Source organism: Filobasidium floriforme (genome assembly GCF_021052385.1).
Source record: "Filobasidium floriforme strain CBS 6241 chromosome Unknown HD553scaffold_19, whole genome shotgun sequence".
Taxonomy (NCBI): domain Eukaryota; kingdom Fungi; phylum Basidiomycota; class Tremellomycetes; order Filobasidiales; family Filobasidiaceae; genus Filobasidium; species Filobasidium floriforme.
In genome coordinates, this window is record NW_025763640.1 from 115,210 (window position 1) to 128,511 (window position 13,302).

The 13,302-nt window shown below is 50.8% G+C and overlaps 4 protein-coding genes and 1 non-coding gene across 5 annotated transcripts; all 5 read left to right on the forward strand.

Moving 5' to 3' along the window:
• Positions 1–3,917: 3,917 nt before the first annotated feature.
• On the forward strand, positions 3,918–4,172 carry HD553DRAFT_258793 (uncharacterized protein; the record flags this gene model as incomplete). The annotated part of the gene is made up of 1 exon (XM_046177387.1): positions 3,918–4,172. A coding segment is annotated over one exon (255 nt), but the record flags the coding sequence as incomplete, so codon positions are not given.
• A 1,567-nt stretch (positions 4,173–5,739) lies between these two features.
• HD553DRAFT_344334 (uncharacterized protein) lies at positions 5,740–7,049 on the forward strand (the record flags this gene model as incomplete). Its single annotated transcript, XM_046182975.1, has 4 exons — positions 5,740–5,769; positions 5,835–6,130; positions 6,199–6,469; positions 6,561–7,049. 4 exons carry the CDS (start codon positions 5,740–5,742, stop codon positions 7,047–7,049), a joined length of 1,086 nt encoding a protein of 361 aa, XP_046034455.1.
• A 1,221-nt stretch (positions 7,050–8,270) lies between these two features.
• On the forward strand, positions 8,271–9,513 carry HD553DRAFT_351687 (Golgi to vacuole transport-related protein). Its single transcript, XM_046183636.1, has 4 exons — positions 8,271–8,464; positions 8,550–8,853; positions 8,933–9,132; positions 9,204–9,513. Exons 1-4 carry the CDS (start codon positions 8,431–8,433, stop codon positions 9,371–9,373), a joined length of 708 nt encoding a protein of 235 aa, XP_046034456.1. The 5' UTR covers positions 8,271–8,430; the 3' UTR covers positions 9,374–9,513.
• Positions 9,514–10,046: 533 nt separating this feature from the next.
• HD553DRAFT_351688 (major facilitator superfamily domain-containing protein) lies at positions 10,047–13,021 on the forward strand (the record flags this gene model as incomplete). Its single annotated transcript, XM_046183637.1, has 17 exons — positions 10,047–10,270; positions 10,341–10,411; positions 10,492–10,646; positions 10,707–10,764; positions 10,829–10,838; positions 10,904–11,022; positions 11,082–11,118; positions 11,188–11,216; positions 11,278–11,489; positions 11,549–11,655; positions 11,717–11,742; positions 11,820–11,880; positions 11,992–12,016; positions 12,075–12,428; positions 12,486–12,587; positions 12,649–12,712; positions 12,773–13,021. The coding sequence occupies 17 exons, from the start codon at positions 10,047–10,049 to the stop codon at positions 12,934–12,936; spliced, it is 1,818 nt and encodes a 605-aa protein (XP_046034457.1). The 3' UTR covers positions 12,937–13,021.
• A 117-nt stretch (positions 13,022–13,138) lies between these two features.
• On the forward strand, positions 13,139–13,209 carry HD553DRAFT_t85. Its single transcript has one exon. It is a non-coding gene; the product is annotated as a tRNA-Gly (tRNA).
• Positions 13,210–13,302: the final 93 nt, after the last annotated feature.

The window sequence follows — 13,302 nt, forward strand, 5'->3', positions numbered from 1 at the left end:
CCTCCCTCGTTTCCGTATACACCAGAATATCGTCAATGTATACGGTAACACCCTGATCCAGTAGGGGGTTGAACACATCGTTCATGAAGAACTGGAAACTGGCTCCTGCGTTGGTCATACCTTCTCGCATTACTCGAGACTTGAATGACCCGTAGCGAGTTAGGATTGTCGTCCAATCCTCGTCCTCTTCTCGCATTCGAAGTAACTGATACGAAGTTGGCATATCGAATTTGGAGAAGAAGCGAGCTCTGCTAACTCGTTCTAAGGTGGTATTGATCTTCGGAAGCGGATACGCGTTCTTCTTTGTAGCATTGTTCAATGCTCGGAAATCGGTAACCATCCTGAATTCTCCGGGAGTCTTCTTTGGCACGAGGAAGACCGGGGAACCGAACCAATGCGAACTCGGTTCAATGTGCCCAATCCGCCTCGATTCGTCGATCCAATTCTTGAGCCACTTGTCTGCCGCGGCAGAGAGTGGGTAGGGCTTGAGTCGTTTTAACTCCACGTTTGGTAGCAGTTCCACAACGTGATCGTACGACCTGTGGGGAGGAAGGCTGGTGTAATCGCTTTTCCTGAATACGTCTAAGTAGTCATGAAACTCAACTGGGATCACTTGACGCATCTCTTCCGATGCGAGGTCGTAATCCTCTTCGTCGTCGTGTTCCAGACCTAAATCCCGTAGCGCTCGAGGATCGACATCTGTGTCGACAATTTCCGGGTCTTGTCTTCGGAGGAACCGGTTTCGCTCCAAATATTCCAGATTCGTTCCCTTGAGAGGCGAATCCGGCTTGATCAAACTGATCTCGCAAGTGTCCCAATCCGTGATGGTGCGAAGACCTTTGACGAATGGGACTCCCAGGATAATGTCTGGGGCCGCAATTTCCGCAATGTCGAAGTCGAGGGAGTAAGGACCGATGTGTCCTCCGACATAGAAGATCAGATTCACGTAATGAGTGATCTCTCCTCGCTGATTCGGGTTAGGTTGGTTATCAACCAACCGGAGTCGCTTCGGCTGATCATAAGGGATCGCCTCAACGTATTGGAGTACCTCCGCAGAGGGACGAATGAAATTACAGCTGGCTCCACTGTCGATCAGGGCATCGGTCGTAAAAGAAGATGCTCCTGCATGGAAGTCCACCGTAATCAGAGGGTCTTGCCCCTGGAAGCGAAACTTGATCCATTCGGTTCGATTCGCTTTGTATGCCCAGGTGGGAGCCGGAACTGCTTCGATTGTCGCATTTCTAGCTCGTTCGACATTAGGAGTACTTCCTCCATTTCTGCCGGCAAGAACAGGACAGGCTGAAGCGTAGTGTCCGGCCTTCCCGCAATAAGTACAAAGGTCGAGGTCGCGGCGCCTCTTCCTTTCTTCATCGGTAATAGGACCTTTCTGGTAAGGAGTCGAACCTCTGGGTTTGACGACCTCCTTCTCATAGGTTTTGGTCCGTTCGGTGACAACTCGCTCGGATCGAACCGGATTCGGTTCCTTCCTGCTATCCTTGCGAGCGTTCCGCTTCTCGTCCTCTCGGTTGAGAACCCCATCATCGTGAAGCCTATTGTCCGCGTCGACGGCCTCATTCCTGAACTCGTTGAAGTCTGCGAACTCCATCCGTTTGTTCAGGATACCGAGACGTTCCACCACCTTGGCCTTCAGTCCTTTCTTTGCTGCAGCGATAAGAGCTTCATCGTTAAAGCCACACAAGGGACTGTACTGGGTGAATTCGGAGAAGTAAGACGAAGCGGATCCGGTTTGAACCAGCTTGTCTAAAGCGGCTTGGGCTGCAGCTTTCTCGTTGGAGCCCCCGAAGTTATGCTTCAAGAACCTCTTGAAGGCATCGTAGTCGTGTAGGAAAAGGGGTTGGTCCGCTTCATCCAACTGGAGATAAGACGAAACCGTTTTAAAGGCTCGCCCTCCAAGAAATCCGATAGCGAAATCGATCTTGGATCCTCCAGTGGGGTAGCGTCCAGGTAATTGTCGGAAGACCATGTTGAGTTTAACGATGAATTCGTCTAACTCCTTGGCGTCTCCCTTGAACGTGGGTGGATCAGCCGGTTTCGGTTCCTTGGTCCGTTTGGCAAGCAGATCCGCTTCATTCTCCCGAAGGGGAACGTCCCTCATAGGAGTATAGGGATCCCTGGACCGAGCTACCGAAGGTCGGTGAAGTTCTCTAGGATCGATAGTAGTTCCCGCTAGAGATGGAGGGTTGGATGGGTAGATGTTGAACTGCCTTCGAGGAAGGGGAGCCGGAATCTCTTCTCGTGTAGCGAGTTCGTCTCTTTGTTTCCTGATCGTCTGCATGAGTTCCAGGATTTGTTCTTCGAGACGACCAATACGTTCAGAGTCCGTTTCCCTAGGAGCCGGATTCGTTTCGATCGAGCCGGTCCTGGCTCGAGAGAACCGCTGTTCTTCCTCGGGGGGCAGGTCGTGGTTTTCGGAATAGACTGACATTGTCCTAACCAGGTGCGATAAAGAAGTTCCGATATGCTGTTACGGCGGAAGTCGCTAATCGAGATAGGTCCTAAGTCGTAAGGCGTAGGGTGCTTATAGGTGAATCGCAGGTAGTCGGGAGAATGTCGCAAGTTCGCTTAGATGAAGCGGGTTCGGGTACGGGATACGAATCCAGAGATGTATGGATAAGGAAGGTGATCACTCGGTGTGAGGTACCGGATTCGGTCTAAGGTAAAACGATGAAGCGTAGATACTTAGCGACGTCCTTGAGTTGTAACCTCTCCGCAACACGTCTTGAAGATGTTGTAACAAGTCAGATAGGCGTGTATTGAATGTGATATCGGAACTTGACCTATTACTATTACAGAGCGTCCTCTATCGAATTCGGTCAAGTTCCTCTAGCTATTTATACGGAGACGAGTACGGAGACGAGGCTGGCGAACACTGAAAAGACCCAAGAGAAAAGAATGGCGAGAGATGGCGAAACTGGAAGAACGAGATGGCGAACAGACGAATCCTGTCGAGAGCAACCGGATTCGGTAGAGGAGGCGAGTTTGAGTTCTCATTTGTCCCTAGGTACGTCGAGTAAGGTTGGCGAGGTCCTGAGTAGAGTTGTCGTGTACCTCGAGGTCCTTGTACCTGTGTGTGATGTGTACCGGGAACGTATTGTTGTTTCGGTGAATGGTAAGGCGAATGGTAGGGACGACCGAATCTGCTCCGAGGGAATCGGATTCGCCTCGTCGAGCCGGACTTAGGTGTATGCTGATGTCCGTAGATCTAGCCTGTGTGTCGGTAGTCGACTCACGTGATGATCCCGTAACACTCGTACAGGACCTCATGAAGTCGATCAAGAACCGGGATGGTCGAAGCATGGCTAGTGATCAGGTCGGTCGCATGGTTACTGAAAGAGGTGTCCTTTTCACCTTGCGTGTGCTTATACATTTCTGGCTGTCGATCATTCCTTATAGTCTCTCCCTCTCCACCTTCCCGATCTGCTCCACCTCGTCAAGTGGGTGAACTCGCAGTTGGACATAGAAACGGATCCGAAGACTCGGACCGAATGGCTGTTCGCACTTGCGTACATGACGACAACGTGGTTCCTGCTCTGTCGAATGGATGAGATCCTCAGTCTCCAGGTCAAGGCTATCGAGGAGAATGGATACAGCCCTGCCTATCCAGGCGAGAGGATTACTATGATTCATCTGATGTGGCGAAAGACGAATCAGCACGATCCGCGCAAGGGTGAGTGAAAATGCTCCCTCTTTCACCGGGAGTCCTCCGATTGCGAAACTTATGACTATCTTTGCTTCTCTTGTTATTTGTTTGTTCTGTAAATACATCAACAGGGCAAACGTATCAGGTGCACCCTCCTCACAATCCCGACGAGCTCCCTGCGTACTGCTGGACTCACCTTCAGAACTGGGCAAATCACCTTCGAAAAATCACCCACCTCGACTGAGCGCCCGAATACTATTTGTTCCCTGTTATTACACCTCGAGGGAATGTAGATTTCACCAAGAGGATGCCAGCGAGCTCATGGCAGGTCATTTGGGACCGTATATTAGATCAATCCGGCCTCGCAAGGGCGTATCCGAACGGTAACTTCACTGGGCACTGTTTCAGACGAGGAGCAGCACAGTGGCGTTTCAGCTTCGATCCTGCGGGTCGGTGGTCGTTTACAAGCCTTACCTGGTGGGGTGGTTGGGTCGAGGGCGAGTCTGTAAGTCTTAGCGAACGTAAACAGTAAGGACAAGTCCACAGTGAATATCCTGACATTTTCATTCGCCACCTCCTTCATCTGTGTACGCTCGATCGACTTCATCGACCAGGTCGGTACGATGGCACGGTACCTTCTAGAGAACCTTCTCAAGGTCGAGAGGACCTACGGGGACATGCACCACCCTCAAAAGAACCCAAACAAAACTGTCAATCAAGCAGCACCGGGTGATTTGTACCCAGCGAAATCGGGAGACATTCTGGCCGTCCGACAAGAGCAGAAGTCAATGCATAGGGACCTCGTACGTGAGATTGATAGCCTGAAGGAGTTGTGCAGAGATCGTATCGTTACACAGACGCAGGGACCCAATTCGATGGTGAGTTCAGATCCCGAGTGAAATCCCTATCGCCTTTCACCTGGCTGATCATCAGAACACATATCAGACGGAAGACGACAAGAACGATATTACGAAACAGATTCTAAAGGGTTTCAATGACATGCTGGAGGCTCGTGGTCTCGCACAACCGTTTGAGACCAATCCTGTGGCATCAACATCGACATCGACATCGATGATACCGGCCGCATCAAACGGGAGTTCTTCAGTGAATTCTTCGGTCTTTTCGTCATTCACCGGACGACTCGAGACGTCCGAAAGGAGGGTCGACGCCATGCTACAGTGTGCACCGTATACGAGGGCAGTCACTGCAAACACCACAACCTTCACTGGACCTGTGTTGAGGCTACGACGCAGCGGGGAGATCATCGAAAGAGACAAACCCGAAATCCCCGCACCTGCGGATGTCAAGGAGGCTGTAATGCAGTGGTTCTTAGGAGGATTCCATCCCCATCACCCGTACGCACTGCAGGACTGGCCAAACGAATGGTGTACGAAAGGGAAGACCAAGGACGAGCTCGCTACGCAGAACGTTTACGTCCAGCGATCCCGTTTGGGGTCAGCATACTCTTCGCTGAATGAAGGAGCAATGGATTTCACCGAAGCTGGTTGGCAACGATTCCAGGCTCGTTATCCTCAGAAGACGGTCACTGCGGTTCTTAAAGCGGTCAGAGACGAACTCAAGGCGTCGGGGCAGATCACTGCTCGTACCAGTCGCAAGCGAAGCGATTACAGCGAACAGAACTGAACTTGAACTCCGTTTTGTCGATTTTTCACCTTTTTTCGAATGTTATAGCCTGTTGTTCGTGTTTACTAGTTTATACCCCGAAATCCTGTTCTGTTTCACCCTGTACAGCTATCTACTGTGTGTCTAAAGCTACGTGTTTGATCTAGACTGAATTCTAGTAGGAACGACTCGTTTTTTTAGCTCGAGAAGCGAAATCGTCAAAAAACACAAAAACGGTCGATGAACAATAAGCGAATTTCACCAGATGATCGTCGTTTTTCAAGAACGTCTAGTCGACCGATTTCACCCAAGGACCTTCATCTACATCAACTACCTCGATATCGTTCTAAGTCTTATTATCAATACTAGACACTTCAAAACACCTCGTACTGTTGCTCTAGACCTCACTTACCCCTTACACGTTTCACCTCGTTCTTTTACTCCCGTTTAAAGCCATGTCCGACGCCCAAGGTTCCAAGAACGCCGTACGTCGAAACTTGACCTTCTTTCACCCGAATAAACGACTTACAAGCCTATAAACTGCTCATAGACCGCCTCATCCTCTTCTAGGCCCAAGCCTAAGCAGTGGGGAGGTGCAGAGGCTGCTGCTGCTCGGCATAGCAAGAGGTTGGCCGCTCAAGAAGAGGCTCGCGAGGCTCGCGAGAAGGCTGATCGCGAGAAGGAAGAGAACGCGGAGGCTGACCGCTGGGAGGAGCAGCAGAAGAAGAAGAGAGCTCGGGAGGACACAGACTCGGGCTCTGGTGACTCGGAGGACGAGTATGTCGAGGAGGAAGGGAAGTCGAAGTCGAAGAAGACGAAGACGAGGTCAGAGAAGAAGAGGAAGACGTGAGTGAAAGAGGAGACAATTTCACCGAGAACATTGACTTATATATCTCTATCCCTATGTCTCACAGCTCCTCCCCTCCCCCGGACGATGACGTGGATGAGCTGGAAGACCCGGAGGAAGCTGCTGCTGCTGCTGAAGACCCCAGCTTCGAGTACGACCGTGATCGAGCTGAGTCGGAAGAGGTGATGAAGTATTTCTGGCGATATCGAAAAGCCAAGGTATACTGGAAGCCTCAGGTGGTCTTTGACTACTGGAGGCAGCAGCAGAAGCCGGTAAAGTCCGGGAAGAAGAACGAGGAGACGGGTGAGGTCGAACGGAAGGCGTCAGCGCACATGGAGGTGAGTATTCAAGTTCGCAAGTGAAATCCGAGACATTTTCACCGAAGAATACTGATCGACTTTCGCTTATGTTTCTTCTTTCGTCTTCTAGTCTGCGATGAAGATCTTCTTCAGTACTACTGGGAAGATCTTTGAGGGTCGTCATCGTTGCAAGGGATGCCTACAGCTGCCTCTGCGAAGCAAGAGGAAGATATCGGATGATGTTCCCGGTATCATCCTGAAATGCAAGCAGATTTCACCGACCGGTCGATGCGCTCAATGTGCTCTCGTCGGTGAGAAGTGTTCGCTTGAGGTCCAAAACGGAGACCTCGTTAGGGTCAGGGCCTCCTTAGCAGAGGACGTGCCGACGGGACTTGCAGAGCAGCTAAAAGACCTGCTTCAAAAGATCCAGAAGCACGTCAAGAACGACGAGGTTCATATCACGGGAACGACGATCAACGGTGTTGTCGAGATGGCTGGGGAGCTCGAGATCCACCTCGAGGAACTAGAGGAGGCCCTACAAGGTCTTCCGGTGAAGTACACCGATACCGACTTCATATCGGTATTCGAGAACGGAGAAGAGGTCGATTTCGATCGATAACCTTATAATTCACTGCTTAGGCTTGTTGTATTTGTACTAGAGGGCTCTCGAATGAAATATGATCTTATTACACCCACAGAATCAACATACTATGAGCTCAGAACGATCTTACTATCTGTCGAGAAGTTACATCATTTCGAACCCGATTTTCACTGAAAACGCACTTAATTGCACCCAACACGTATGAACAACTATCGCACTTGAATAGGTTCTTGACAACTGTTTCAAACGCTTTCAACTCTGAGTATGTTATTCATCTAGGTCTAGAGATGGTGTATGCAAGATTCGAGACAGCTAGAAGCAATCTGGCTAGGGTGAAACATCAGAATCGTTTCAAATTCGAAGCAATAATCGTGTTCGAGTAGGGGCGTTCTGCGCTTAGAATTACAGGTATTTCATGACTAATTTCACTGGGGGCGGCGCCCTACGGGCGCGGGAGCTATATAAGCGAGTTAAATCAGCCTAAATTAGATTTAAATCGAGTCGATAACAAGTGCGAGCCAAGTCGCGTTCTACGCTGAAGAAACCCTTGTTTTCACTTGGCTTAAATCGGATTTTTCGCCCGCAACCGTCTCGAAGCGCTAGACGCAGCGACTCGATTTAAATCGACTTAAATCATTGGGCATAAGCAGCACATCATCAGATAGAACGAACATGAGCGGAGTATATACGGGCGATGAGCGCCGGGAGGCAACCACCTCGGCGCGCTAGGCAGAAACAAGGGATCAGAATACCTCCTGCTTCCTGCTTCTCGAGTAGGTGTAGCGCCTCGAGTGCAATTGTCCAGCTTTGCGGGTCTGATTACCAGTGCCTTCAAAATAGATATACGAGGTTTGTGATCTGTGAGCGCTGTGTCGCATACCACCAAGCTCTGGTCGCTGTTCGGCAGTCTCCGAATCACTACCTTCCGTTACATCTCGTCATGTCATCATGTCACCACCCTCAAATTCTCATATCCTCAAACCCATATCGCTCAGCCGTATATCATTCCGCGATACCCTCCGTTTGCAAGGCGCTACGAATGCATTTACGTTCTAGGGCGCTTTGAGGTCCGGTAAACTATCGATGATTTCTGGAATCCTAGCATGATAACGCATATCCGTTTTTGTCAGTCTCATTGCCTTACGTGATTGTTGACGACATCGGCCGACTGGCCAACTTGGCAATCGGGAAGCGTGAACATGAATACGTGCTTATAGCTTATAGCTTATAGCTGCAGCTACCTAGCTTATAGCTTATAGGTGACTCGCATGACTCGGGCCAGGTCATAGCGGTCATAGATAAGCTGAACGACTAGATCAGTAGCTTCAAGAGTCTTTCCCGTCCTTTTACCCGGCAGGCAATACCGCCCCAAAGGCATCAAAGCATTGCATTTGTCGATATGATCCAAGCGGTTCTCATATTTAATAACCACGGTTAGCATCGAGGCATGTTCTTCGCCTCATGACAAGCACTGCCGACTGATATACACCTCTCCTGCGGCTTCCTTCCGTATTGTAGGCAAAGCCCGGCTGTCCAAATTCTATACCCCTCTCCCCGCTCAATCACAGTCAGCCCTGCTCTCCCAGATCTTCTCGTTCGTCTCCGATCGACCAGCAGGTCTATGCAACTTTCTCGACGCACCCGGGCTTCATTTCCCTAGGGTCGGGGCGGATGGCAAGGTCAAGCCGAGGAGGAAGGGCAAGGGTCGAATGGGAGCTGGATATGGGCAGGGGTATGGACAAGGGTATGAGGGTGATGATGATGAGGATGACGAGGACGAGTCGCGGATCATCTACAGGCATTATGCCACGCTATACTTTGTGTGAGTCGAGATCGCGATTAATGGTACGAGATGAAAGAGTTTCGCTAACGGCCATATACCCTATCTTCGACTCACCCAGCTTTGTGGTAGACGGTGCGGAATCAGAGCTAGGAATCCTGGATCTCATCCAAGTCTTTGTGGAATCCCTGGACCGAACTTTCGAAAACGTGTGCGAACTCGACCTGATCTTTCACTTTGACGAAGTGCATCTGGTGCTGGCCGAGATTATCCAAGGCGGGTTGGTATTGGAGACGAATCTGGCAGAGATAGCTAGTTGTGGTGAGTAAGAATGTACGCACCTCGTCGATTCCTTTCGCTCGCTAACTTAACGACGGCATATGTACTGGCAGTCCGTCAAACGAGGGCGTTGCGTCAAGCCTCAATCAACCAGAACAATCCGATTTCGCTCATGTCCAACTTTAGCGGTGGAGGGCGAGGTGGTGGCGGGGGCTCGGCTGGGGACAACGTTAGAAATGTAGCGAATCGATGGTTGTCAGGCCTAGGTGTTGGGGCAGGATAGTTAGTCCTGTAATGGAACAGGACCCGGATCTGACGAAGAACGTTCCCCTGGTGATTGCACTATCGTATTTCCATTGTCCCGGTTGTATATTTTGGGCTACATGAACATGAAAGCAGGCCTCGAGCAGGCTACCGTGAGAACGAGTTCGGTGAGCCTGTGATCGCCAGGAGCGGCGAATTACCCCCTGTCATCGTCGGATCACCCATCACTCTGCATAGCTGCCATGCCTTTTGATGGCGTCAACGGTACTTGGCGAACGGGCCGAACAACGAGCCGGCCTGCGGGAAAGTCCGCGTCGACTCTCTGATCTGCTGAAACGCCCGTTTGCGCGCACCGCGTGATGATCGCCGTCCCCCTTGTGGGGTCGGAGAGGCGCACGGGGTTCGGCGACACATCCACCCTTTGAGACTTTTGACCCTGATAGAAGTCTATGTGGAGGTCTTCCTTCCGGCTTCCAAAAGGGATTATCGCAGAACCGAAAGGCAACCAGCTTTAGAAGATAGAAGATAGTGGATGGAATAGCAGCTCTGCATGCGGCGCAGTTACAACGTTTCTATATAAGGTTCAGTGGATTCCACGGCTGTCTCGGTTATGAGTGTATGCAATATCCTGTCTCAAGCCCCACCGTTCGGCCTTGTTGGTTGTATATAAACACATTCCGTCATCGTCCGTCATGACCACCCTGGAGGAACCTCAGAGCGCTCGCAGGTCGAGCATCTCTCCCAAAGCAGAGTCTTTTGTCTCTCGCGGAACTTATCACACTGATCATCACCTCATGGGTAAACAAGAATTCGAAGAAGTCGAGCTCGACCAGGATGTCAACCGACAAGAGCCGGTCAGCGGAACCATTGACTATACTACGGATCCCAAATTCAAGCTTTGTTTCCTGGGTCTCTGGTATGTCCTTTCCGGTCCGGGAAACAAATGCCCTTTCATAGCGTTTGGACTGATATCTGCTTGTTGGCAGCATGTACATCTTCTTGTTCGCCCTGGATCAGTTCATCATCACCTCGGCCGTCCCACAGCTGTTAAACGAGTGTGAGCCACACTGAAAAGGCTAAGGTCATCGACCTCTTCACGCGAGTCCTCGACTGATAACCCTGTTTTTGGCCGACCAGTCGAGCAAGGTGAAAAGCTCGCTTGGCTGAACAGCGCCTTCTTCATCTGTTGTGCCGGGTTCATCTGCTGGTTTACCCAGTTGATGACAATCATACGACCGAAGCTCGTCTACTTGGGTTGTTGCCTGATCTTTTTGGCTGGTTGCGCGATATGCGTGAGTTCGCTCTAGGCAGAGCGGGCCCTTCTGGTTTCCAGCTGATGGTATCGCTCACAGGGTGCGGCTACGAGTATGAACATGTTGATCATCGGACGGGCGGTGGCTGGCTTAGGAGGTAAGTACCGGTATGGCGGAGAGGAGAGGCACATCTGCTCATGAGTTGTCTTCGCTGTGTGTAGGGGCCGGATTGTGAGTACCAGCTGTCGCAGGAACAAGAGGTCTTGCTGATAATTATTCCCTGCTTCTGATCGCAGATGGGCAGCGTCATACGTCATTGCCGGACAGATAATTCCACTTCTTAAGCGACCTGCTCTTTTCGGTCTTTACGGTCTTGTCTTCCTGGTAGCTTCTGTCGGAGGGCCTGTGATTGGAGGTAAGCGAGCAGACCCAACTCGATGTTACGGGTTATATCACTAAATCGGCCGAGCATAGGTGCCTTCACCGACATGGGAGAGGATGGGTGGAGATGGTGAATAGTGCATGTGTTGCGCTTTTCCGTAATAAAGAGTTCTGATCGCTTCGGCGCGCCTGTTGACAGGTGTTTCTATATCTCGATTCCGATGGGAGGTACGCTCTATCTCGCTGCGAGCAGCTTGCGACGCGCTAGCTGATCGAAACGAAACGACAGGTGCAATGCTCCCGCTGTTGATGTGGACTATACCCAGAGGCGTGACCATGCTCCCCTTCGATGGCAAGCCCGATAACAGGACTAAATTCCAGAGGATCTTACGGATGGATTGGGTTGGCTCCGCCCTGTGCGTAGGATGGGTGACGTGTTTCGGAATGTCCCTTCAGTGGGGAGGCATCACAAAAGAATGGAACAGCGCACCCGTACTTGCTGTGAGTCGCATACGAGAACATACTCCCATCGTACTACGAGACTGACTGGTTTGCTACAGCTCTTGATCTTGACACCTGTCTTGTTGATCGCGTTCATCGGTTGGTCAATCTGGATGGGTCCGCGCGCTATGCTGCCGACTCCTCTATTCAGATCTCGACACCTGTGGTACGTCTAGGAAGTGGAACGACGATCAATCATACCCTGACAGAATCTAGATATCGAACAGGGGCGGTGCTCTCGTTTCGTTTTTTGGTGGGTCTAGATTCTGGTACAAGCGATTGCTCCGGATAGAGATTGACATTTGCACGTACCCCCACTTTCCCCAAAAGGTTATGGAGTCGTTGTCATCATGCTGTACTACCTCTCCATCTACTTCCAGGCAATTAAAGGGTACGTGTGCGGAGTCTCAAGACGAGTTCTTCCTGCTGAACCTTACATGATTCCTTGCTGAACCTTACATGATTCCTTGCTGAACCTTACATGGCTCGTCTCCGACGACAGAAAAACCGCGACCAAAGGAGGAGTCGTAAGTCCACAGTCTGTTCCGCTCTGTCATCTAGTAACGGAACTCCGCTCCCGTATAGCTACTTCTGGCGCTACAATTGGCCATGTGCCCAACGATAGTCATCGTCAGCAAGGTCGCGGAGCGAAAAGGTCACCTCTGGCCTAGTATCCCCGTCGGCGGGGCCTTAGCCGCAGTCGCCTGCGGGCTCTTCTACACCCTTTCTCCGGAAACCAGCACTGCCAAGATCATTGGCTACCAAATCATCGCGGGAGTCGGGGTCGGGGCCGTTCTGAACATTGTCATCGTCATCGTGCAGGCGAATTATGCGACGCGCTCGGGCCTTGAACCGCACGCAACGACGGCTCAGAATTGGTCCAGTTTCATTGGGCGAATAGTTGGAATCACCGTTTCCACCAACCTGTTCGAGAACAAGGTGGGTAAATGTTGTCACGCGCCATTCCTATCACCCCACTGATCGCTTGAAGAGCAGCTGAAACAGGATCTGGAGCATACCGGCTACCTGAGCGGCCACTTGATCGAGTCCATACTAAGTAGTCCCGGTGCCATTAGAAGATTGCCGACAGAGATGCAGGTAAGTACGGTCGGCATCCTCGTTCAACTAGCTTTTTGATTCAATCAATCTCAAATGGCAGGCCCCGGTCATCGACTTGTACGGCAACGCCTTGAACAAGGTCTGGATTGTAGCTATTGCCCTCGGTAAGAACCCATCTCGGTGAAATTGGACCGTATGCGCCGACTGATATCGTTGACGTACAGCCTGCGCCTGCTTCTTGTCGTCGTTTCTACTCAAGCGGGTAAGCCACTGGATCCACTCGGTCGTTTCGAATATGTTGCCTAACGCATTTGACCATGACCCCTACGCGTACTGTAGCTCAATATGCTCGAGATTCACGCTGGATTGGAGAGCGAAATCGCCATGAACAGTATTGAACGAGGAACACCTCCTAAATCCACTTCAGAGTTCTCTTGAATACTCTACCGATGTAATACAATGTTGAATAGCTGTACAGGTTCATATGCAAGAATTTAGGCGAGGACCGACGTAGTTTTAAGGAAGAATGAAGGTTGTTATTCCGCGTTTCAGATGGTCATACACGATAACAGAAAATTTAAAACAGCTTCACAATAGTGGTGTAGTGGTAACATTAGCCGTTGCCATCGGCTAGCACTCGGTTCGATTCCGGGCTATTGTATTGTATTTATCTTTTTGACCTTTTTAGGCCTGTATCTTATGCCGCATAACCGTCTGTTATGAAACTCTCTTCAAGGTGCAATCCATATGGTGG

Coding starts and splice junctions, on each gene's coding strand:
- HD553DRAFT_351687 (XM_046183636.1), top strand. CDS start 8,431: ATGATCCAAGCGGTTCTCATATTTAATAACCACG. Junction 8,854..8,932: donor TATGCCACGCTATACTTTGT/GTGAGTCGAGAT, acceptor CGACTCACCCAG/CTTTGTGGTAGACGGTGCGG. Junction 9,133..9,203: donor GGCAGAGATAGCTAGTTGTG/GTGAGTAAGAAT, acceptor ATGTACTGGCAG/TCCGTCAAACGAGGGCGTTG.